The sequence below is a fragment of the Natator depressus genome, chromosome 2 (genome assembly GCF_965152275.1).
Source record: "Natator depressus isolate rNatDep1 chromosome 2, rNatDep2.hap1, whole genome shotgun sequence".
NCBI lineage: Eukaryota > Metazoa > Chordata > Testudines > Cheloniidae > Natator > Natator depressus.
This window is the reverse complement of record NC_134235.1, coordinates 116172023-116196877: the sequence shown is the minus strand read 5'-3', so window position 1 is coordinate 116196877 and position 24855 is coordinate 116172023. Positions and strand designations below refer to the sequence as shown.

General features: G+C 44.5%; 1 protein-coding gene and 1 non-coding gene across 2 annotated transcripts in view; one reads left to right on the top strand and one right to left on the bottom strand.

Annotated features, from left to right (window-relative positions):
• The window catches only part of PXDC1 (PX domain containing 1), a 31903-nt gene extending 8075 nt beyond the window's left edge, over positions 1-23828 (bottom strand). The window contains exons 1-4 of the mRNA XM_074943180.1: positions 23499-23828; positions 7495-7586; positions 5070-5187; positions 549-660 (exon numbers count right to left, since the gene is read on the bottom strand). Coding sequence (XP_074799281.1) covers positions 549-660; positions 5070-5187; positions 7495-7586; positions 23499-23754 — 578 coding nt within the window. The 5' untranslated portion in view covers positions 23755-23828. The remainder of the gene's footprint in view (positions 1-548; positions 661-5069; positions 5188-7494; positions 7587-23498) is intronic.
• TRNAC-ACA (transfer RNA cysteine (anticodon ACA)) lies at positions 1619-1691 on the top strand. Its single transcript has one exon. It is a non-coding gene; the product is annotated as a tRNA-Cys (tRNA).
• Positions 23829-24855: the final 1027 nt, after the last annotated feature.

Sequence of the window (24855 nt, the reverse complement as noted above, 5' to 3'; positions counted from 1 at the left end):
CCAGTATGGCCGTTCTTATGTTCTTATGACACTCCATTGGGAGTCTATTGATTTTTATGACTGCTGCAATGGGCCCTTAGGGTACGTCTGCACTGCAGCTATGAGCGAGCCTCCCAGCCCAGGTGGACAGACTTGTGCCAGTGGAGCTCATGCGAGCATGCCAAATATAGTTGTGTAGATGTTGCAGCATGGCATAGGCTCAAGCTAGCCACCCAAGCTCAGGCCTACCTTGCTCCCTGAGTCCGAGCTCGAGTGGGGAGCCCGAGCCTCTGTCGGCACTGCAACGTCAACACAGCTATTTTTAGCATAGTAGGTTACGCCCTGCTAGCACAAGTCTGTCTACCCAGGCTGGGAGGCTCACTCCCAGCTGCAGCATAGACAGACCCTTACAGCCCAGCCAAACTAACCAACCTTTAATCAGCTAGACAGGCAATTTTACCAACACAGGTCTTCGCACAGCACTGGGTTTGTCTGGGCATTAAAATGTTGTTAGGAGAAGGTTACAATTAATTTAAAGACCCCAATACTCAGCAACAATGTATACTTACAAGTGCTCTGCTGAATCTACATCCAGGTGCTTGTCTTTTCCATTTGGTATACTGTGGTCAATAACTATTGTTTCAGTGTTTGCTAAACAAAATCCATTAGAACGCATGATTTCTGTGGGGAGAAGGGAAGAAAGAGGTAAAATGCTGAAAGTCTGAGATGGATCCAGAAAAGGGGGGGACGGCGACAAGGCAGGGATAGGGTGGATGTGCATCGCACAAAGCTGACATTACTGCAAACAGGACACACTGAAGTGTCAGTGAATATCTGTGCAAGCTAATTTAAAAGAAAAAGTCTTTTTATTATTTTGTAGCTTAATGATGAGCTGGGCTCATTTGCTGACTTCACAGCCACTTGAGCAACATCTGAGCAATTTTACTTGTGATCAGTCCTACTGAACTCATGTGCTTGAATATTTGCAGTTCAGAACTCTAATGTGAGAATATTTAGCAAATCTTCCCATCTGGGAGAAGGCCAAATTCTGCTCCCATTAAAGCCTGTGGCAAAATTCCCACTGACTTCAATGGAGTGGCATCTGCTCCATAAGGTTATAGTCCAACAGTACTCTTGATTGTATTCTTCCCAGACAGCAAGTTATCATAATTAAACAAAAAGATGAAGAAAAGAAATAATTACAACTCTAAATCAACAGCAACCTTGAAAGTAAGTTAGACAATAGGTTTTCCAACAGCAATTTTCCTTGGGCCCAATTCTCTATTGCCTTGAGCCTTGTGCAGTCATTACATCTCTGCAAATGCTACCAGCTCAGAATGGCTGAATTCTACAGTCATTTTTTATAGGTAGGAGGGTCTAACATAATCCCCATTAAAATCAGTGGACAGACACCTATTGACTTTATGGGGCACTAGATTCGGCTCTCAGTGAATACACAAAGTTATGATATCATAAATACTTAGCAAGCTCACTGCAGCAAGCTTACACTTTTTGGGCCTGAATGCCACTGACTTCAATCAAGATTAGGCCCAACACTTGCAACTCAAATGAGTGGAAGGGTGGGGGCTAAGCCAAGAGGGAAGAAAGAACATGATAAAAGGGAGAGATGTTTGATTCAGGGCCAGTGGCGCAATGGATAACGCGTCTGACTACAGATCAGAAGATTGTAGGTTCGACTCCTGCCTGGCTCAGTGTTCTTTGGGGGGAGGGATAGCTCAGTGGTTTGAGCATTGGCCTGCTAAACCCAAGGTTGTGAGTTCAATCCTTGAGGGGGCCATTTAGGGATCTGGGGCAAAAACTGGGGATTGGTCCTGCTTTGAGCAGGGGGTTGGACTAGATGACCTCCCGAGGTCTCTTCCAACCCTGATATTCTATGATCATTAATTTACACTCCTACATCTAACAAGTTAACTAAACTTCAAAGTTAAAGCTCTCAGGCAGGGAGTGAAGAAACATACCTGCATTTACTTTATAAATTCTGCATGAAACCAAGTTACAATTCAGGGGCAAATTTGCAACTGGTATACATGGATACAGCAGCATTGCCTTTAATGGTTTCTTACCCATTTACATCAGAGATTTTAGCCCCATGTTCATTAGAACACCTTTCATTCACTGGGAGCAGCAAAAGTACACTGGGGCTGGCACATCCTTGGAGTCTCCTCTCACTTGCACTCATTTCACACTGCCACTGACCTCAATAGATTTTTTTCCTGATATACACCAAATTAAGAGGAGAACCAGGCCCTGTTTGTTAGTTTTCAGCATTATCTGCAGGAACAACAAGAGAACTATCCCGCTGTTGAAAGGGTGGTGGGGTGGGTCTGGACACAAAAGGTTTGCATCTTGAACCCAAAGTGTTTGCCACCCTGTGATACCGACCAACCTTAGATGTGAAAAGACCTGAGGTTTAAATTTTTTACAATGAAGGTACATTTTTGCATTCAGACTAACACTCATGTGCCTCTATGTTTATGTGGAAAAATTATTCTCTGACTTCTGGTCCATTTTGTATTGCACCCAAGTTGAACAGGATGTATCTGTGAGCGGTTTTACACTGAATCCCTCCAGAATCCCACTTCAGCCATGACTCCCTGTCAAACACTGTTCACTAGACTGAGATGCAAACTCAAGGATCAGACTCTGCTTTCATCTGGTGAGTTTTGTTTGGTTCAAATATTTTAATCCGGAGTGGACTGTGCTGGACACAGTTGGTTTTCTTTTAGTGACTACAAAATATTTTTGCAGCGTAGTCAGAGGTTACAAGTCACCTAGAGAGTTGTATTATATCCAACGTAAAGCAAGCCCAGCATGTCACAGTTTTTTCCTAGTGTCCTTGACATGACCTAAGAATATTACAGCATTACCCCTGCAGTATGAAGCATTTTAGAAGTTAACCTTTAGTGCCATCTGCTGGAACCATCAACTAAACAATACAGTCATTTCACTGTGCAAAATTCAGACTAGGGTTGTATCAACTAAACAGCGGATTCTGGGCTTTGTTTTGAAATTCTTTATAACAGCCAGTCAATACATAAGACTGACTACCACAGAGTGCTTTTGGATACCCAGACAGAGAGGAAAAAACAAATCAAGTCAGGTGTGACTATAAACTGTAGGAGTTAATTTGGGATTTAAAAACGTATTCTTGTTCAGGTCCCATTGTTTCCATAGCTCCTCTACGCAGAATCTACTCACTGCTCGTCCAGGTTTCACTCTTTGTATTTGAGCATTCATACATGAGAATTAAGGTGGTGGTCTCCACACAATTCTTTACCAACCATTAAAAATATCAGTGACCCGCATTTTCTTGTCACACCAGTTTGGTGTAACTTCAGTGACTTCCACAAAGTTATGCTTGATTTACACCAGTGTAAGACGGAACAGCAGCAGAACTAGTAGCTGCTGTCTTACTGCACTCTTAGAGCTGCAACAGAATGGTGCCCAGACTGTTGCTTAATGACCACATTCCATCTGCTTCTGGACCCATCATGTCACGTGTGCAGAGATGCACACAGACCAAGTTGTTAAGTAGTTGCCTTTCACTACATTTTTCTTCAGAGAACAAAACAAGCCTTAAACTCTACAAAAACAAAAAAGTTGATTCTCCAGTGTTTAACCAGTTCAGCTCCAATGGAGTTATACTTGATTTATCCCAGTATAAGTGTCAAGGGAATCAGGCCCAGTATGTCAATTTCCAGTATTTTAAACTGCAATTTTTCCTAGACTTTCTTTTAAAGTATATTGTTTAAGAGCACTTTGTTTCACATTATATATTCTTAAAGCTAGAGTCTGCCACCCTTATTGACACCGAGTAGCAACTTACTTTGCAAGTAGTCCCATTGAATATGCTCTTTAGTGTATTTTCAGAGAACATTTTCAGGTATATAGAAGCAAAATAAATGGCATATAGTCAACACATCATGCATTTAAGTGAATGACCGATGCAAAAACTGTGCACAGAAATGGTAGATGTAATTTCTAATTAGCTTATACATAATCTGTCTATAAATTCATACCTTTGCCATTAGAACTGGCCTAGAGGTCTTTATCACAGTTTGTTCTGTACATCAGTAAAATGACTAAAAAAAAGATCCTGAACACGCTAAATTTTGCAAGATTATATAAAGAATAAATGACTGATTTTCTGTGTTTGCATTTACTCCCTCTTGGGATACATTTGCACATGTCATGTATCAATATAGGAAAAACCCACTTTTCTTTGTTTAGATTAATGAAGATACCCACCTCTACCTGACTCACATTCTGGTCAAGGAGGATTACGTACAGTAAATGTATTCACGCCCTTCCCCTCTCCCCAAGCATACAAGTAGATACCTGAAGAGACAGACACACAAATCCTCCACTGAGAAGGAGACTGAATTTGTACATGGAAGCCAAATAGGGCATGGAATCACTGTTCTGTACTTACGTCTGCTCTTGTGTTTCATTTAATTTCTTTGATGCTCTTCACCATCGTTTATACAGATGGGTTTGTTGTTAAATTTCTCAGGCATGCTTTATATTAAGGGTACATTTATAAATCATTTATAAAGGGTTAATAAACTCTAACAAATGATTACTCCTAACCATGGCATATAATCATCTACAAAATCTTCTACTGTACTGATGTAGTTACAACTATCTGTAAGATTATTACTCCTGTCTTTCACATCTATTCATCATGTATTAATCCTTCTTAAAATATTTATAAATAAACCCTTAGTACAAAATGTGACCATTTTGCATGTTATAAAAATATACTTTATTTAGTTCATGTCCTTTCAATTCTTCCATTGCAGTGCAACAGTATGGACAGCACAAGGACACGGCCTTCTCAGGGAATGGCTAATGGACTCCAAGCAGCACAAAGAAGAATCTGAAGATCGTATAATGCCCATAGCGTGTTTGCCCTTATGATATTCTATACATTGGAAGGCAAGAGCATGGGGAAAGTGAGGGATGAAGCGTTTCTTTTGAAATGTTGAGGAGGGAGGGGAGTGAAAGAACAGACAAATATTTTCATTTAATAATTCTTGTATGCATTCTAGCGAGCTAATAATTCTTACCTGATATTTTAACCGGACTCTGAAAGCTTGGTTGAATTTTATGGACATTGTCATTTTTTAACACTTGATCTAACGGAGATCTTTCAAAGAAGGTAAGGACAACTTCAGATCTAGAATACTGAAAAAGAACCAAAGAAATATATATTTTCAAAGTTTAATTCCCAGACTTACGGCTTGGTTTGTTTATCCTGTTATCCCCTACCTCCCACCTCTTACTGGGCCAAATCTTGAGAAATGCTGAATACATGCAATTCCTGTTGACAACACACAACTCCCACTGACTACATTAGGCATTCCAGATGCCCAGTGCTCTCAGGGTTTGTCTAATAAATTATGATTACTTCATGGGTGGGTTTTTTTTGTTTTTTGTTACTTGTCCATCAGTGATTTTCTAGGCACTTTGCATAAAAAAAGTCAATATTCCTTATAACAAACTTATTTGTCTAGTGGGGGAGGGTGGGGGGGAACCCTCTTACACTGAACTCATCTGGACATGCCAAAAAACTCATGAAGTCTGCAACTCCTCTCGCTTACACTCCTTTTCACTAGTGTAAATCCACTGACTTCTGTGGAGTATATCTTGCTCCACACAAGAACAAGTAGCCAACCAGGTCCATGATCTGCAGATTTCAAAATGACCACCCATTCACATTGGTTATCAGTCACCATGGTCGCCAATTACTCAAGTAGTTTTCTTCCCCAGTGAGCGCTTTGTTTGCTCATGAGTTAGTTTCCTTGGTAAAGACACTGACACAGCAGACATGACTACACACTTTGTAAGTATCTGAGACACTGAAATACAGCAATATGACTGTCAGGCAGAATGATCACGCCTGGCACATGGTCTATTGCAGGGGTTCTCAAACTGGGGGTCGGGACCCCTCAGGGGGTCGCGAGGTTATTACCTGAGGGGTCGCGAGCTGTCAACCTCCACCCCGAACCCCGCTTGCCTCCAGCATTTATAATGGTGGTAAATATATTTAAAAGTGCGTTTAATTTATTAGGGGGGTCGCACTCAGAGGCTTGCTGTGTGAAAGGGGTCACCAGTAAAAAGTTTGAGACCCACTAGTCTATTGGCTACACCATCATATCATAGGACCTTGGCTGAAAATATAAAATAAAAATACGTTGTATTTCCATGCTGCATTCCATTTGAAGAACACAAAGCACTTAAAATGAATAAAATCGCTTGGTACCCCAGCAAAGTATCATCATCCCCATTTTATTGATGGGGAAACTGAGGCACACATGTTCAATGACTTCCCCATTTATATAGCAAAGCCAGTACCATGACCAAGAATGCAACTCATATCTCCCAACTCCTGCATGTGTGGTTGAACTTCAAGAGCAATTGCTCTTTCACAAGATCGTCCCAAGGATCTTTAAGTGTTTTGCATACATTAATCAAGCCTCAACATAGCCTTGTCATGGAGATAAATATTATAATACCTTTTGTACAGATGGGAAACCGAAAGGCCAGAGAGGTTAAGTGACTTGTCCAATTTAAAAAGGGGACTGAATCTAGGGTCCAGATAACATTAAAAGGAAGGCATTCAGAAGCCTGGGGTAGCAGTGGCAAGACTACAAATAATACCCATTATTACTATTATTATTATTCTTTGAGCACCTTCAGCGTGCCTCGTGCAATAAAAACAGGGAAATACACAGTCCCTGCTTGACTGAGCTTACAATCTACAGCCCCCATCCTGCAATCAGAAAACACAGAGGTAGACCCTTGTGCCATACAGAGCCCCACTGAAATCAGTGGGGGTCTGCTCATGTGGATCTAATTACAAGATTGGGCACTCAATTCAACACACAATGCAGGTCAGATATATTACCCTGAAAGACAAGGAGATGATAGTCATGGCAATGCTCAGGTCACTTTGGAATAAATGTTATGTAACAGAACATTACTTAGATCACTGGTTCTCAACCTGCCGGCCGCTTGTGGTCCAAACAGCACACAGCTGCAGCCCATGTGACAGCCTTAGGACCATACAGGTAGTGTGTGTATATATATTGTGTGGATGCGGCCCTCATAACACATAGAGAGCTGCATATGTGGCCCACAATGGTAAATAGGTTCAGAACCACTGACTTAGATGGATTAACTCTGACAGGCTCCAGAGAAGAACTTGTGTTGAAATGAGGGATGTACCTGACTGGAGAGAGGGTGATAGTTTGGTGCACTAGGAAAAGCAGGGTCTTCTGGGGAAAAGAAGGATACCAGTTGGGCTGCTTAGGAGCAAAGGCAGCAGGGGTAGAAACAAGGGGTAGGAGACTATGAGGGTTGAGATACAGGGAGGGAGGGATGATATCATGCAGGATCTTGAACAGCCCCATGCCTTCCCATCTAAATGAAGAGGGCAAATTACTATCCACCGGGTCTGAAGTTCAGTAAGGTGGTACTTAGCATACTTACTTTCCAAGGCATATTTATAATAATCTTCAGAAGCTTCTCCACTTCATTGAGCCTGGCTTCTATATCACGGGCCTCTTTTATTGTGATTAGTCCTAGAAACAAGGTAAACACATTGTAAGCGAGAATGAAAATACAAAACATGCATGTGGACGTCTATATGTGGCAGACAGATCTAGGTTACTCATGAATATGTGGAAAGACATCAAACAGCATGCCTAATTGATACACATCTTTTACCTCAGGAGATGATGACCCATTGTCCAGAAGTAGCTCCCCTAACTTCATGTCAGAGTGTTGCTGTGTTGGAACACAGAGAGGGATATTAAATCAAAAAACCCAAAATCCTCTTTCTGAAGCCATGATCCATCCTCATTTGTCAACGAAGAGTAGAAAAGAAAATACTCACACAGGAGAAGAGGAAAGAATCAAACACAAGCTAAACAAAGCTCTTTGAGAGCAGTCTCATATTTCTTGAACATAATACGGTACAGGAGCAATAGTCAAAGGAAGATTTTTCAAAACCCTATTCGTAAACAGCTAGACTACAGGACAAGGGGATTTTGCTACAACTGTCATGATAATCATCCACCATGAACGTTATCACACAGCCATAGAAACGATCAAGATGGAAAAAGACATGTTAGGTCCTCTACACCATCTTAATATCCAGTCGGTGCAATATATTTAGAGTGCTTTGTCTCTAGTTTTAAATGTCTCAGAATAAGAGGCTTCCATCATAATACTTGAGAGATTTTTTTCACAACCTAACAGACCTCATCGCTGGGAAATGAGGAAGTCCTACAGGCTGCTGCAGAAAAAAATCCAGCAAACTGAAACCTAAGTCAATCTTTTAAAAGCAGACAACAAAAATATGTAAAATAGTTTGAGGTAGAACCCTGCCCGTGAGCACTCTGACAATTTTTGTGGTTTTACACTTATATTTTCATGTTTTAAAAAAAAAGTTTTAATCTCCTTGTTGCTGTGTGAAAGACCCATACAAGACTGTCAAACATACAAAACTAACAAACTGGAGACAAAAATATAGAAAAATTTCCCCTCCATTTTCCTTCCAATCTCTGTCTGGCATTGTTATCTTAGGCAGTGGCTACACTACAGAGCTTACAGCGGTGCAGCTGTGCCGCTGCAGCACTGCTAGTGTGGACACTCTAATCTGACAGGAGAGAGCTCTCCAATTACTCTAGCCCCTGCAAGCGGCAGTCGCTACGTTGGCAGGAGAAGCGCTCCGGCCTACACAGCACTGTCCAAACTGGCACTTAGATCAGTGTAACTTACATCGCACGGGGGGTGGCTTATTCACATCCCTGAGCGACATAAGTTATACCGACGTAAGTAGTAGTGTGTACATAGCCTTATTTTAGGTGTTGCTCGTAGCACTGGCACATACATAACTTCTATGCAGAAGTGTGACTTTAGGCTGGCAATGGTCCTTAAAGTACGGCGTTAGTTAAAAAAAAAAAAGTTACAGACTATCTCAACAGCACTACTACTGGCAACGGGCCCCAAATTTACATCATCCACGGCAGATCAGAGGATTACCAAGGATGGAGCAACAGGATGTTGGATGTGTTGTCACATTCTGCTATATTCTATACAAATCCATTAGGCACACTGTCATTTCTCCTATTTCTTCCATGCTCAAGGAAGGAAGAGGTTCCTTACCCAGAGCCCGAGTCAACTCCCACTGAAATCAATGTGAGTATTTCTATGGACTTTAAAGGGAGTTGGATTGGGCCTAAAGAAAGTAGACACAGCAAAACCAACAGCCCTTAATACTGGGGTGCTCAGAATCTTGATCTAGCTCTGAATTTTGTAACTAATAGGCACCTACAGAGATTCCATCTTGTCACAATGTAGGTGAATAAGGCTATTGAGAAGTTGGACCAACATATAGATATAGCCTCATGTTCTACGTCTTTCTAGTTGCTTGGTAGCCCCTTTTGCCAGCTGTTTATTCCAGGCCAGCCCCACCTGTGCTTTGACATGGGGCCAAAGATTCTATATGCAAAGTGGCACTGCAGTGTTTGCCTGGCTTTTACTATGAATAAGTAGGTAAGTAAGTAAATCCATGTATTAATGACATCATAGCAGGATTTTCTAAAGCCTTCATGATCCATCGCTAATTTCAAGGGCTGAGCAGCTGACCTTTCAGTGATCTGCCATATACCATCCATCCATCATTGCCTTACTGGTCGTCCCCCAATATAATGACCCACCACCATTTGTTCCATAATAACTTTCTCAGGTTATTTCCATCTCTATGCCTAACGTGACCAAGTACATAAGTTTGCATCTGTTGATTTTCCAATAGCAGGATCTGCTTCTCTCCAATAATATTTCTAACATAGGCATTCATCTTTTTTTCCTGACATACAGCATTATATAAAAGCGTTGTGCAAATCCTTGAACACAATGGAACTACTTGCACGAGAACAGACTATTTGTGTAAATAAAGGTTTGCAGGATTGGGCTCCAGTGTTGCAAATTCAAGACACTGACACACCTCCTAGTCTTCCAAAAGAGATGGCTGGCAGGAATCAGTACTTAGAGAAGCATATCTGTCCAGGTAAGAGCTCTCTCTGTCTACAATGGCCTATTCTTTCATCAGAAATGGCAGGTGAGATTTTTAGTCTCTGGCACTTCACAGGCCACCCAGTAGGGGGTTCTATAGCTCCATGCGTCCACCAAGATTTTTCATCATAAGCAAGAGATTTCACCTCTAGTACGTTTCTAACCTCTAGATCTTGGAAAAGAATCAGCTACAGACCAAATACAAAAAACAAAAACCTACTAGAAAACTGGAACAGAAGCTTTACAGCTTTTAGCACAATAAAAACATTTTTATTAAAATCTTAAACAACGTAACAGAAGAAAAGAAGCAGAGTGGGGAGGAAGGAGATTAACAGTGATGAGAGGGAGCAAAAACTCCGACCCTTTTGCTTTTCTACCGAAAGCCTGCAAGAGCCATCCATGTCACTTGTTACCTCTGAAAATAATGCTTCCTCTCAGTGACTGACAAGTGTCAATTTGTGGTCAGACTGCATGATTAGCACACGAGTCTGATTTTAGGATCATGCAAATCTGCACTGCCACAGAGAGAGCTCCAGGACAGACTTTGCCTACATGCATGAATAAGAACTATATATGCATGAATAAATCGCTATGAACGTTCTCACTGACTACAAACATGCAGCCTGAAGCTGCTGATCTTATACGATTAGTCACTATGAATTCAGCTCGGTACGGGCCTCTCTGCTTTATGCATCTAGATTCTAAATACGTGGAAAATACCCAATTGGTTTTACATGTAAACTGAAGCCAGCATAATTTCATTTGTAATATTTGCACACATTATATAATTTAAAAAATTAACAGGTACAAGACATGCCATAGTACTTTCAGTAACTGTAGGCCACGATCCTGCAATTTATGGGACTGCTCACATGCATAAGAGTTTGCAGGATCAGCCCACCCAATGAAGTCAGCAGGAGCTGCGGGACTCAGCACCTTGCAGAATCAAACCCTTTCGGTGCTTGGTAACAGACTCTTGTCTGAATCCTGCAACCCTTACTCACACAAGCACCTGGATTAATGTCAGTGGGAGAACTTAGAAGAATGAGGGCTGCAGGATAAAAGGGCAAATTCTACAACCCTTACCCAGGCAAAGACTCCTTATTCATATGACCAATTTCGCCAGCTTCAGTCGGAGTAACTTTTGGCCGAGAGGGTTGCAGGATTTCACCCAAGTCCTCCATTTACATTGCTAACACAGACTTGGAAACCTTGTTCAGACTGAAGTCCTTAAATAAAGGAAAATAAATCAGAAGAATATGCCTTGTAGCTTGGAACCCAACTGTACTATTTTTCACTTGTTCAGTCATGCATACGTAGGTTAGCTGAGAGCTGGGAAATATCCCAGTGAGGTCACGGAGAAATGTTGCTCACACTCCTTTTCTTCTGCTGCAGTCTGACTTCTAATTGAAAGCATGTGCTGGATCCTCCCTGGAAACTTTACTGTGCTGTCTTATTATGTGTACTATGCTTGGACAAATAACTATCAATTCAAGTGATTTAAACGCTGTAAACACCCATCTTTATCGTTCTTAAGCTAAACTGGATTTCCATGGGTTTCCATGGGCTTCTTCTCCCCACCACAAAACCTTCAGTTATATACAAATGTTACTGAAATGTGAATAATTATGTTTTAATGTCCATACACCTAATCTTGCACACTGCTGAACTTTTATGTAACACACATACGTAGCAAAGCACTTATTTGATTCATTTGCATGTTTTTTAACTGATGGGGGTTGGGGGAGGAATTTCACTCAATGGTGCATAGCTCACTATATCACACACAGCGTTGATGAGAAATGTACATAATGAGTCACTTATAAAAAGACTGATTGACTTCCAAGGCAAAATAGCTAGATACATACATAAGAGCTATAAGTCTCACACACCATCCCTCGATAATGCCATGAATAGGTCTTTGCTTTTCCAAAAATGTAGCTATGTTTAAGTTGGCATTGTCTCAGACAGGTCCCAAATCCTGTTTATCTTACTCGCAAGATTACCCCTATTGACTCTAATGGGACTAACACATGGGTAAGGGGCGAAGGGACTGGCATAGAGATCCTCCCCTTCCGCTCTTAAGTTTAACTCACTAACCATGGAACCTTACTGGAGCACGGAAGTCAAAGCAAGTGTACGCTTTCTGCAAAGTGTGTGAGATGTTGTACTGTGATTACTATTACATACAGTAACTCCCCACTTAACGTTGTAGTTATGTTCCTGAAAAATGCGACTTTAAGCGAAACGATGTTAAGTGAATCCAATTTCCCCATAGGAATGAATGTAAATAGGGGGGTTAGGTTCCAGGGACATTTTTTTTTGCCATACAGTACAGTACTATAGTTGGGAGGTGCCCCCGCCTTACCCCACGCAGGCACAGCCCTGGCGCTGGAGACAATGAGGCAGGCAAGGAGGCTGAAGGTGCTGTAGGCTAGGAGAAGCACGTTGCGCAGCAGCAGTGGCAGCTTCCCCTACTCTGCAAGCACCAGGGACGGGGAGCTCAACCCTCGGCCCGCTCACTCCACCCCTTCCCCCAAGCACCCACCCTTAACCCGCCTCTTCTTCCCCTCTCCCCCTTTACTCCGCACGCCACGTCCTCACTCCTTCTCCCTCCCTCCCCTGCCTCCTGCCCACAGCAATCAGCTGGCTTGTGGCGTTCAGGAGGGAGGAGCGAGGACACGGTGCGCAGGCTCCCCCTCCCTCCCCTGCCTCCTGAACACCGCAAACCAGCTGATTGCCGCAGGCAGGAGGCAGCGGAGGGAGGGGGGCACGCCGTGTCCTCGCTCCTCCCCCCTCCCTCCTGCCCGCGGCAATCAGCTGGCTTGTGATGTTCAGGGGACAGGAGGGTGGGGAGAGGAGCGAGGATTTAGCATGCAGCCTCCCCCCTCCCTCCTGCCTGCAGCAATCAGCTGGTTTGCGGAGTTCGGGAGGCAGAGGAGGGAGGGGAAGCCTGCGCGCTGAGTCCTCGCTCCTCCCCTCTCTCTCCTGAACACCGCAAGCCAGCTGATTGCTGCAGGCAGGAGGCGGGGGGAGGAGGGGGAAGGCACTGATCTGCGGGGTCTGCCAGCAGGCGGGAGGTGCTGTGGGTGGGGGCGTAAGGGAGCTGATAGGGCAGCTGCCAGCTGTGGACAAAGCAGACAGCCAAACGACGTTATAGCGAAGTATTGCACAACTTTAAATGGAGCATGTTCTGTAATTGAGCAGGGACATAAGATCGAAACAACATTAAGCAAGAGGACGTTAAGTGCGGAGTTACTGTATTATATCCCACAGCGTATATGAAAAAATAAATCAGATTGTACCTCTCCTCGACCCAGACTGCCATCTCCCATGGGAAAACCCACAGGAGGGAGCAAGGTAAACGAAGAGGTGGACAATCCTATGAAGTACACCTGGCAAAGTTTTCCTTTATGGAAAGGGATTGAGGAACCACAAATTTTAGAGGTAGAGCCCCCTCCCAATTGCATAAAGGGCAATTAGATCTTACAAATCTCTACAGAAAGTCTTTTGCATAGACACAGGAGCTGTCTTGCAGAGATGACTGCTGGCTGCTACTCTACTCTTCCCCCTAACCTCAGAAAGCATGGCCCAGCAAGAGACTCGAGCGCTCCTCCCCACCTGCAGGGCATGCATTAGCAGCCTCAGAGAAAGATAAGACAGTCTACAGCTGTTATTTCCACCCCTCCTCCCCATTTCTGCACAGAATTATACAGGATCTGCAGGGATGATACAAGAACAAAGGGACATTCAAAGACATTAAAAGGTAGGAAATTCAAAACGGATAAAAGGCAATACATTTTCACACAAGAAGCAATTAAGCTGTGAAACTGATTGTCATAGGAAATAATTGAGGCCAAGAACATATCAAGATTTAAAAAAAAGGCAGGTGGGGCAGATTGGGAATTTATATGGATAACCAAAAATAGCCAGAGTTGTCATAATTAAAGATAATAAAAATGCTGGAAGGGATATTAAACTTCATGCTTCAGGGTTTAAAATAATCTCTAATTTTAGAGATCAGGATGAAACCTATGTGGAGGGCAGATTATCCCACACTGGCCTACTGCAGATTTTTTACACCATCCACTGAAGCAGCTGGTTCTGGCCACTGTTGCAGACCGGATCCTGGACTAAATGGACAGCTGGTCTGATTCAGCATGGGAAATCCTACCAGGGGTTCTCGCAACAAATTTTTGGTGGCCTCACAATGCGGCCACCACCTCTCACTGTGGCCACACTTACACTTTCCCCCTAAAATACTTAATTAACTTTAGGAAAAACAATTAAATATGCACAGATTCACATCCAAATCATTGTAATGTATATTTGTAGGGTTTTTTTGGCAGACTCAGTAACAAAAATAATGTGGTTTCAGAGTAACAGCCGTGTTAGTCTGTATTCGCAAAAAGAAAAGGAGTACTTGTGGCACCTTAGAGACTAACCAATTTATTTGAGCATGAGCTTTCGTGAGCTACAGCTCACTTCATCGGATGCATACTGTGGAAACTGCAGAAGACATTATATACACATAATTATATAAAATAATGTGGTCTCCCCTTTCGCCCCCCCCTTCCCATCCAGGGCATAGAGGGTCCTGGGGCTTGCTGTGAATACTTGTATATTTGTTAATATCACAGCACACTTAGTAGCTACCTGGGAGGCTATGAAAAGCGATAAGTGATATTAATAAACATACAAGTATCACTTTTCACAGATAGCTAGTAAGTCTGCTGTGAAAAGTGATATTTGCATGTTTGTTAATATCATTTTTCTCAGCAAGACCCAGGACCCATTAAGCCCTGGATGGGGAGGCCAAAGGGGGAGGCAGCAGGGGCCAGAGGCGATGGTGGTCAAGGACTCCCTTGCTCCTGCAGCATTGTACCCCACCTCTCTCCAGAGGCGGTGCAGGGTGGCGCATCCAGGAGCAACAAGGAGGGAGGGGGAGGGGCCGATGCGTCCCCTCTTCCCCGTCACCACCCAGGAGGCTGTTGTGGCTGCACAAAAAGACCCTGGTGGCCGCATGCAGCCATGATGGCTGCATTTGCGAAACTGGCTGCATTTGAGAAATGTTGTCCTATGTTCTTATGAGAGCAGCACCTCCCCTGTGACACCTAGTCTTCAATTCTGCCACGCTATCCTTGCATGGGGCTGGGGATGGTGTCACAAAGGCGGCACTCTTCCCCACTATTCTCAGGGGGATGGGGAAATCCACACATGGAGGGTTCAGTCCATGCATTAATTCTGGAGAGAATAATCCAGGTTTTAGAGGTCACCTCTGCGCTCCACGGATTTCATTTTCATGTGATGTCACCAACATTGCTCATTCTGGGCATGTTTACTGGGGAGGAGCTGGCAAGCTGTGCTGGGAGCTGGATGTTGGCAGTATGAAAAAAACCATTGTTTTAAATTGGTTACATTCTGAACAGAGCTCTTGTCTGGGGGCATTAGGGCCAGATTTGTAAAGGTATTTAGCATTATGCAGTGAGAGTTAGGTCCTTAGTGAGATTTTCAAAATTTTCATCTTTAGGCAGATAAATACCTGTAAAAATCTGGGCCTTCGTGCACAAATTGAATCCTGATACAACAGGTTTCTTATTTTAAGATCTATAGCTCAGACTATGCAGAGATAAGTTACAGCACCTAACAGTATTCCTTTCAAACAACAGCCTGACAAATTCCCCAAAACAGGAATTAAAGAGTAAAAAAGTTTTTTTTTTGTTTCATTCTATATTTAACATAACCGTTTATGCACACATGTACAGCCCAAGGAGGTTAAAGGCAGAGAAGTCTGGTCTCTCAACTCACTGGCTTTTTACATACATTCATACCAACATTATCATTATTATGATAGTGCCTACAAACACCAGTCTAGGTGCTCAGGACTTCACTGTCACAAGCAAAGAGAATAGTCCCAGCCCCAGTGATCTTGCAGACAGGGTGTCAGATAAGATACTTGGTATAAGACAGAACACAAAAGACAAAATGAAGTGGGCAAAACTGACCGAAGGAAGAGGAAATGAAAGGAACACGTCATTAAAGGAAGGAAGGAAAATGGCATTAAAATGGAAGTCTCTGCTATCACTTTTAGCACTGAATTCATACAAACTCAGAAACTCAGCATGGAACATGGACCAAAAAACCCCCAAACTGACAAATTTCATTAATTCATCATGTACTCCAGATTTTTGGATGGCTTTATTATGAAAGTAGCAAGTTTTATTAATCTTATAACATTACAGATGAACCATTAATTTTTGCCATCACTGGACCATGCTGTTGAACGATTTGGTGAACATCAGCCGGTTTCAATGGATTTACGTATAACCAAGTAAAACTTGTTTCAGAGTAGCAGCCGTGTTAATCTGTATCCGCAAAAAGAAAAGGAGTACTTGTGGCACCTTAGAGACTAACCAATTTATTTGAGCATAAGCTTTCGTGAGCTACAGCTCACTTCATCGGATGTAAAGGAGACTGAGAAGAAAATGAAAAAATGTGTCCTTTCACAGAAGGTCCTTAGCAATAGTATGCAACCAATGCCATCCTGGAAGAGCTGAATCTAAAGGCCATTAAGGCAAATAAAAAAACTGAATTTCAGTTGGACTACATTGCTAGAAGCCTGAAAATGAAAATCTGTTCCCTTTTGTCCACCAGACTGAAGTTCTGAACAAACTCTGTTAATGAACTATTGACATTGTCAACAGTGAAATGGGGCACAATAGATGCAGTGTATTTATCCGTATTGTCACAGTACTGTAACAGCTGCTGTCTTTGGAAAATGCTAAATTGCCTCTGTAGAGCTCCCTTCACACATACATTAAACTCCCAGATGGTCTTGTAAACAGTGTATAAGAGAGCACACATTACCCGTAACCTATTGTGTTCAGAAAGTGCAGCAAAATGTGACAGTCTGCTAGTGTGTGTAATCCAGATCATGCAGCCCTCAGTCCTTCCTGGTGCACTGCAGATGTGACACAGAAGCAGCTGAGCATCTCTTTTCCATTCACTCCTGCTTCTGGCCTGATGTAACAGGGAAGGAAGGCAGAGATGATCCAGCATGAAACAGAAGTTCTGTGTCAGGAGATAATGTGGAGGACGATGGGAGAGCTCTGATATGCCACAGCTAATTAATTATTAGTGACACCAACATTCTCGTGAAGGACAGAGAAACACGTGAGGAGGAAGAGAGGAAACAGAAAGTAGGCCAAGCAAAGTGAGACATGAGGGGGATAAACAGCCTGGGAAAGATTGACGAAGAAAGGAAGAGAAAAATCAGACTAGATAGGGCAGGGGTGGGGGAGGAAGCAGCCGGAAGACAAGCAATCTGAAAAGAGAAATACAGCAGAACAGCCCTATGAGACAGAAGAGACTGTGTGTACTCAGAGTGTGTGTGTAGGTTCAGGCACTACATTTGAACTGGAAACAAATCATTACAAATGTGAGTTTTTCAATTTGTGCTATTAGAACAAACAATACTTATAGGACGTAAGGGGTGCTGATTACAGGGAGGAAACGAATGAGTGCTGGATAGAGAAAGTGAAGGGGTATGTGTCTGTGTGTATGCACATGTACACAGTCGTAATGTGAATGGCCATTCTGGCAGTGCATTTGAACCTTCATGCTTACCGTCCATGTGTCTCTACACTGGGAACATGAACATTCATAAAGCTATTAGCACATGTTAAGAGTTTATAAATATCAGGATCAAATTCTGCCCTCCCCACTGAAGTCTGTGAGGGCAGAGTTTCTGGAAGCAGAATTTGGCCCTATGAAAACAGCACTAGAGTATATAAAAGTGTTACAGTTTCACTCCATTAGGATTCCCAGAAAACACATAAACACTCAAAAGGATAAATTTATCACTGGCTTCAGTGGCATTGTGTTTATGAGAAAAATTTTAGATTGACCACGAAGCACTAGGGGCTGGTTCTGCACTCGCTGAATTCAGTGGGAGGTTTGCCTTTGACTTAATGGGTGAAGGATTGTGCTTGAAGAAAAGTCTTACTACAGAACTACTCAATATTATTTTGCAGGCAGTAGCCACTTCTCGTTCATTCTATACCAGATTTGTACCTCATTTTCTCTATTTTACTTTATTAATTTGATCTACTACAATTATTTCTGGATCTCTTTAGAGTGAATTGGTCATTTTTATGTCAGTGCCTCAACCCTTTTCACAGTCTTCCTCACCAATTTTTACAGAGGAGATAATTTTGCATAGATGTAAGCAGAGTGGTAATGACTAGAATTGTAAAGTACTGTGTATGTCTGTGAATGTTATGATTGCACTTATTGAGCCAGTCTGTACTTTTATACTGTGTTGTTTGTGCATGTGCCTAGAGCAGTGGCTTTCAAACTGCGTATCGCGACCCAGTACTGGGTCGCGGCATGTAAGGCACTGGGTCGCGGTGGTTCTGGTCTGCACTGCCGACTGGGCCATTAAAAGTCCCATCAGCGGTGCTGCCTGGCTAAGGCAGGCTAGTCTCTACCTGTTCTGACACCTCTGCACCCCAGAAGCAGCCACCAGCAGGTTCGGCTCCTAGGTGGGGTGGGACACGGGGCTCCTCGCACCAATGGTAGCTGGGAGAGGGGGGCAGTGTCTGCGGGCGAGAGCTAGCTCCATAGCAGCATTCCCCTCCCTCCCCCCACACACTTTCTCTGGGAACTGCCGGGGCATATGAAATGAAATAAAGCTGGTGGCTAATAAAATGTGACACGCCCTCTAATCCCTATGGTGAGAATGTCCCTGTCCTGGCATAGTTGCAATCAGGGGAGACCATGCCAATGCAATTCCACTGGAACACGTACATGGTCTTGTGCCCTTGGTGGATCCTGTGAGCCTTTTGGACCAGACCCTGCCTTTCTTCTGTGGATGGAGGGGAACCATCCCCCTGTCTTCCACACAACAGACGAATACAGAGGAAACTGCATGAGAGGAACCTGATTAAATTCCCTGCTTCCTATGCAGGTACCACACCGCTTAAGGGTATCACATGGCTCATAAAGTCTGATCTTTGCAAGCTTCTGATAACCCTCAGTTCACATTAAAGTGGCAAGAACATTTATGTTTTCATGGAAACTCTGGTCTAAAGAAATAAAAATTAATACTACTCTCTATTTGCTTTTTCAGTCAAAATTTTTACTTCAGGGCATAAAGTCACTGGAAAAGTTAAGATATATGAATACAGATGCTCAGGGTATTGAGCACCACTAGGAAGTGCTCAGGATCCTGCAAGAGGACTCTAAGTTTATAGAAACTTATAGTGATCTTAGTTTAATGTAGGGACTTAATTCCTTTAGTATGGATATTAGAACAGGGCTCAAGCCTTAAAATACTTATGCAAACAGTTACTCTTATAAAGAGACCCACTGACTTCAACTGAACTATCTGCATGATGAATGTCTGCTCACATGAAATATGGGGTTTTGTAGGATCAGGTCCAAACGCTGCAAAGTTCATAATGAAAAGCAGGCTTGGTGTAATATTATAGCCTGACCCCCAATGAAAGGAGATCTCCCAGTAGCAAGTACAGTGATACCAAACACATAATCAAGACTTTCTAGGGAATCCTTGTTGCAGTATAGAAGCATGCATTTATATCAGATCAGTTCATTTGCACATATGCCCTTTGCAAGGATCAATGGTATTTCTTCTGACTGAAATAGATTTACATGTAACAAACTTCAGAAGGCAAAACACTGAGCTTTGGTCTACACTTCAAATTTGTGTCAGTACAACTATGTTGCTCAGGTGTGTGGATTTTCCTGTCAATATAGCTACCGCCTCTTGCGGAAGTGGAGTACCTATGCTGATATAGGTATCAACTTCACTAAGCACTGCAGCAGCTCCACCTTTGCTGCTGCAAATCTGCAAGTGTAAACAGGCCCTGAGCTGCAGAACTCCAATCTCAAACAAGCCACAATCAGCTTGCAATCCCCTCTTAAAGATTTCAAATATGTATTTCTCCAGTATTCTCTCCACCTCTTTTTTTAGTATTCCTAGAGCAACAGTAGCCAACATGGGTCTGTTTTTTTCCCATTACCTTATTTTTGCATAAGCATCATTAATGCTGTGCAGTTCTGGAAATAGTGGATTGGGAGGGGGATTCACTAAAATTTGCTGGTACTGTGCAAAAAGGAACATACCAGCACAGAATGTTAGCTTTGTTTTGAACCCACAAGTAATTACAGTCCCACAAAAGGAGTGGTCTACCATCTCTTTCTAAAATTTCTGCAACTGAAAAGTGGAAAAAAATTTTAGCCTACAAAATTAATAACCATTTTTAAGATCAAACTATTTTAGCTCAAATTTTAGGTGTCTGCTTCTTGAAAATATCCCTTAACTTTCATATAACGTAATTTGACAAAATGTATATAAATGATAGGATAATCTAATTCTTCTGATGCTACTTAAATGTACCTATGGTAACCAAAAGTATTTCCAGTTCCTGCTATGCAATGCAAATTTGACTCACAATGCTTTCACTGCTTCCATAAAGGTTAAAGATGCAAATAATACTCTGCCTGACACTTTTGGAAAAGCTAGGATCAACAGTATATCTGACTCAGTGCTAATGCCTAGAAACTGTGTGACTTTCTACTGGGTGAAATATATTGAAAATTATGGAAAAATGTGATTCTTCTTTAAAATGCTACATGCAGAAACCTGAGATCCAAAAAGTGTATCTAAAATGGGGTCCTACCCCCTATGTGTACCAAATACATTATAAAATCCCCTGCTTATATCCAAAGCATCATTTAGTTAAAGAAGATTTGACTGTATGTGTGGCCAGATATGCACAAGTCCTGGTGAATAAATATGAAATACAGACTGTACAGAGAAATGCAGTGATACTTCATTACCGCAAAGTCATTTTTCACAGAATTTCATTTTAAGAAGTGGGTTCACTATAACTGGAATTATCAGCTACATACTACAAATACTCAGAAACAATTCAGGACTTTGATTTTATCACATTCCCATGTTTCACTGTTAGGGTTACCATATTTGAACATTCAAAAAAGAGGACATTCTGGGGGGTGGGGGTGGGGCTATTTGCTTGCACCCCCCGCCCCCTGGGCCCACCCCAACTCCACCCCTTCCCCGCCCCATTCCAACCCCTTCCCCAAAGTCCCCGCCCCAACTCCGCCCCCTCCCTGCCCCATTGGACCCCTTCCCCAAATCCCCGCCCCCGCCCTGCCTCCTCCCCTGAGCCCACCGTGTTCCCCCTCCTCCCTCCCAGCTGCACGAAACAACTGTTTCACGGCACAAGCGCTGGGAGCTAGGGGGGAAAAGCGGGCACTCTCTCGAGTGATCAACATTCACTCTTTCTTGAATGATCAACTCTTCTTTGGGGAAAAATAATAATGGCAAAATCCCGGACGTTTTTAGATATTTAAAAATTCCTCCCGGACGGCGATTTAAAAACCAAAAAGCCGGACATGTCCAGGAAAATACAGACGTATGGTAATCCTATTCACTGTAAATAGTTTCCATCATTAGCCAAAGAAAGTACAGTTCTTGAGATTTAAAAGATCTTAACCCCCAAATCATAGAATTGTCAGCATTAAAAATAATGTAGGGAGATAGAAGCTCTCAATGACTGTGGTATTAGGGCTTAATTCTTCCACCCCTTCCTCATGCATATCATTCACTGTGGAAGCCTACTGAAATAAGGGTGACAATTTATATGGGAAAGATTGCTCACAGAAGTGAGGGCTGCCGGACCCAGGCCTTGCACAGGAATTAACTCTCCTGATGTGCTAAGGAGGTTTACTCTTCCCTTACTATTCATCAGTTATAGTTCATGCTATGTGGGATGACCAAGTAGGGGCATCAGTATTCCAGTGCGAGTGAAAAAGCACAAATGGGGCCTCTGAAACATGTAATTAAGGCCTAATATTTTGCAAGAGTGATCACTGATTTGGAGGGCCTCACTTGATACAGCTAGGGCCTGATTTTTAGAGGTGCTGAGTACCCGCAGCTCCAGCTCAAGTCAGTAGGGCCTATAGGTGCTCAGCACCACTGAAAATCGGGCCCAAAGTACGTTAAGTTGAGTACCCAAATCAGCAGGCCTTAGAATTGGCAGCCAGCTCAAGGGTTTTCAGATTTTACACAGCAAGGTTCCCCAGTTGACTGCAGGGGGCACTCAGTGCCTAAACTGTCAGGTAGCATTCCTTCCTCCCTCAGCATTAGCTGAGAAAGGATGAGGAGAGGAAACAAGATGAACTAAAATGAGCAACTCTACATTTTCAGAAACAGAAAGAGAAGCGATTTCCCATGAACCTAGGATATAGCACAGGAATCAGGGAAGTGGGGGGGAGAAGAATATATTCCAGATATTTTTAACAGGACAAAATGACAACACAAATAGATGGAGACCTGCCTGGCAGGAGTAAAGAAAGCAGGAGACCTGACTGACTGACAGAGCCTGCAAGACATATTTCACTTTGAATTACTCTAGAAAAAAATGATTTTTTTACCACCTTAGCTTGGGGAAAACTCTGTGATGCTACCTCCAACCGCAAGGACCATGTCTTTTCTCACACAGGTCAGAATCAGAAGTAACCCCATTGAAGTCAGTAGAACTACACTGGTACAAAGGAGCAGAGAATCAACCCTCAGAATTTAACTCTCCATCACCCTGCACTGGGGCTCAGCATAGGATGGTTAAAGAGAGACAGCAGCAGCAAACTTCCATGTTCTCATGGGAAAATATACACAAAGTCTGGACTTTTCCCTCTATTATTAGCCCTGTAAGTCTGCTTTACCGACTGTGCTTACAAATGGGAAATACACATTTGCTCACTTTTCAACACCAGTGCTTCCCCCATCCCACTCCCCCCCCCCCCCGAAAAGCCCCCGCATCCCTCAAAGTGTCTTGGGCAAGGGTGGGGAGGTGTTAAATCAGTGTGGATGGAGCAGTAAACATAGATTATGTCAATTAGGATCACTTGGACCCAGAGCGGGGTGGGACAGGGTTCTAAGAACTCTCTCTACAATGACGTCCACAGGGTGCATCCGAATTTGGGACCTGTGCGTGTGATGACTGAGTTCGGTTTCCCAGCAATCCGGGCCAAACCTCTAGCGCAGATTCTCTCCACTGCCTTGTCTGAAGGGTCACCAGTCTGACTGAACCAAGCGGTATTTCACAGGCACGGGTCAAGGCTGTAACTCACACAGTGGAGAATCCAGCCCGTTAGCTGGCGTTTAACCCTTTCCTCCCCACCTCAGTTCTGCCGCCCTTCAATCGCTCCGGGAAAGCCACTCAAACCCACACAGCCAACAACAGAGCCTGACTCTCCCCAGCAACTGAGTTACCTCTCCCCACCCTCTCCGGGGTGTGTACCCACATACGCCCCGAGCCAGGAGCAGGGTCTTAGGCAATAGGAAGGAAGCCAGAAGCTGCCCAAACCTTGGAGCAGGGGGGACTGTGACAGCTCGGGGCGATCCTCCGGGAAGGAGTCCAGCAGCCTCTTGAAGAGGCGACCCAGGTCCGAGTAGCTCCGGTGCAAGTAGAGAACGTTCCTGTCCGACCACTCGGTGCGGATCTCGAAGAACTCCTCCTCGTCCCCGCGCCGATTGATGATGAGTCTCCGGATGCCGTTCACCCAGCAGCCCCTCACGTACATGTTCACCAGAGAGGTGCCCTCAAACACGGCCGAGGCCATCCTGCCGCTGCCCGCACATACCCCGGCGGGGAGCAGCCTCCTCCAGCTGCTGGGGAACCGGCGGGTGGCTGGGGGGAGGGTTGCAAATCAAGGGGGGGGGTGCGATCCGCAAAAAGCACGGGTTGAGTCTCCTCCTGCGCTGGAGGGAGGTTCCAGCCCTGCCCTCCTCCCGCTGCAGCTGTGCTGCGTGTCACACGCCCGGCGGGCAGCGGCACGGCGCGGGGACCCCGACGGGCAGGAACTTTTCCCGAGTTTCTTGCACTTTGCAGAGCGCCGGGGTAACGACACAAACAGCTCCCTCTGTCTCCCAGCTTGGCCAAGGGGGGCAGCTCGGGCCGGGCCAGGAGGCAGCGCCCTTTGCAGCCCGATCCCGGGACTCCCTGCACACTCAGCTCTGGCTTCGCCCGGGCCCTTTCCCCACGCAGCAGATCGAGGAGGCCCCTCCAGGCAGACACCCACCCCCCGTCCCTCCGGCCGACTCCTCCGCGCCCCGGGACTCAGCGCGGGGGAGGGTCGCGAGTTCCGCTCGGGCTCCGCTCCCCCGGCCTTGGCTTCCTCTCTCCGGATCCCGCGGGGGATGGACAGCGGGGGCGGGATGCTTCCCGCCCGCTTCCCTGGGGATGGCTGGTCGGAGGCTCCCGGCGGCTGGCTCCTCGGGGGCAGCGGAGAAGTTTTGTCTCTCCCGCGGCCCTGCAGCAGGCAGAGGCTGAAGCCCCTCGCTGCCTTCTCTCGCAAAGGGACTCGAGGGCAGGGTTATTGCAACGCGATCGCCCCGCCTGGGCGGCTGCTCTGCGCGCTCCGGCCGGGGCAGCTCCCCCCTGCTCGGTGGCGCTGCTGATCCGGCTCGCTGGGGAGGGGTCAGTGAAAAGCCCCGGCCAGCGGAGCCTCCTCCTGGGCTGCGCTTGCCAGGCTCCCCCTCCGCAGCAGCAGCAGCGGCGGAGAGCCCGTAGCCAGCCCCCGCCCCATCCTCAGCGCCGAGCAGGGTCCCAGCCCAGGGACAGGGGCCTGCGCCTCTGGGTGATCTCACAGACAGCCACGGAGCGGACGAGGAATTTCTCTCCCTCCCTCCCACTGACCCGAGAAGTTTTTCTTCCAGCCCCA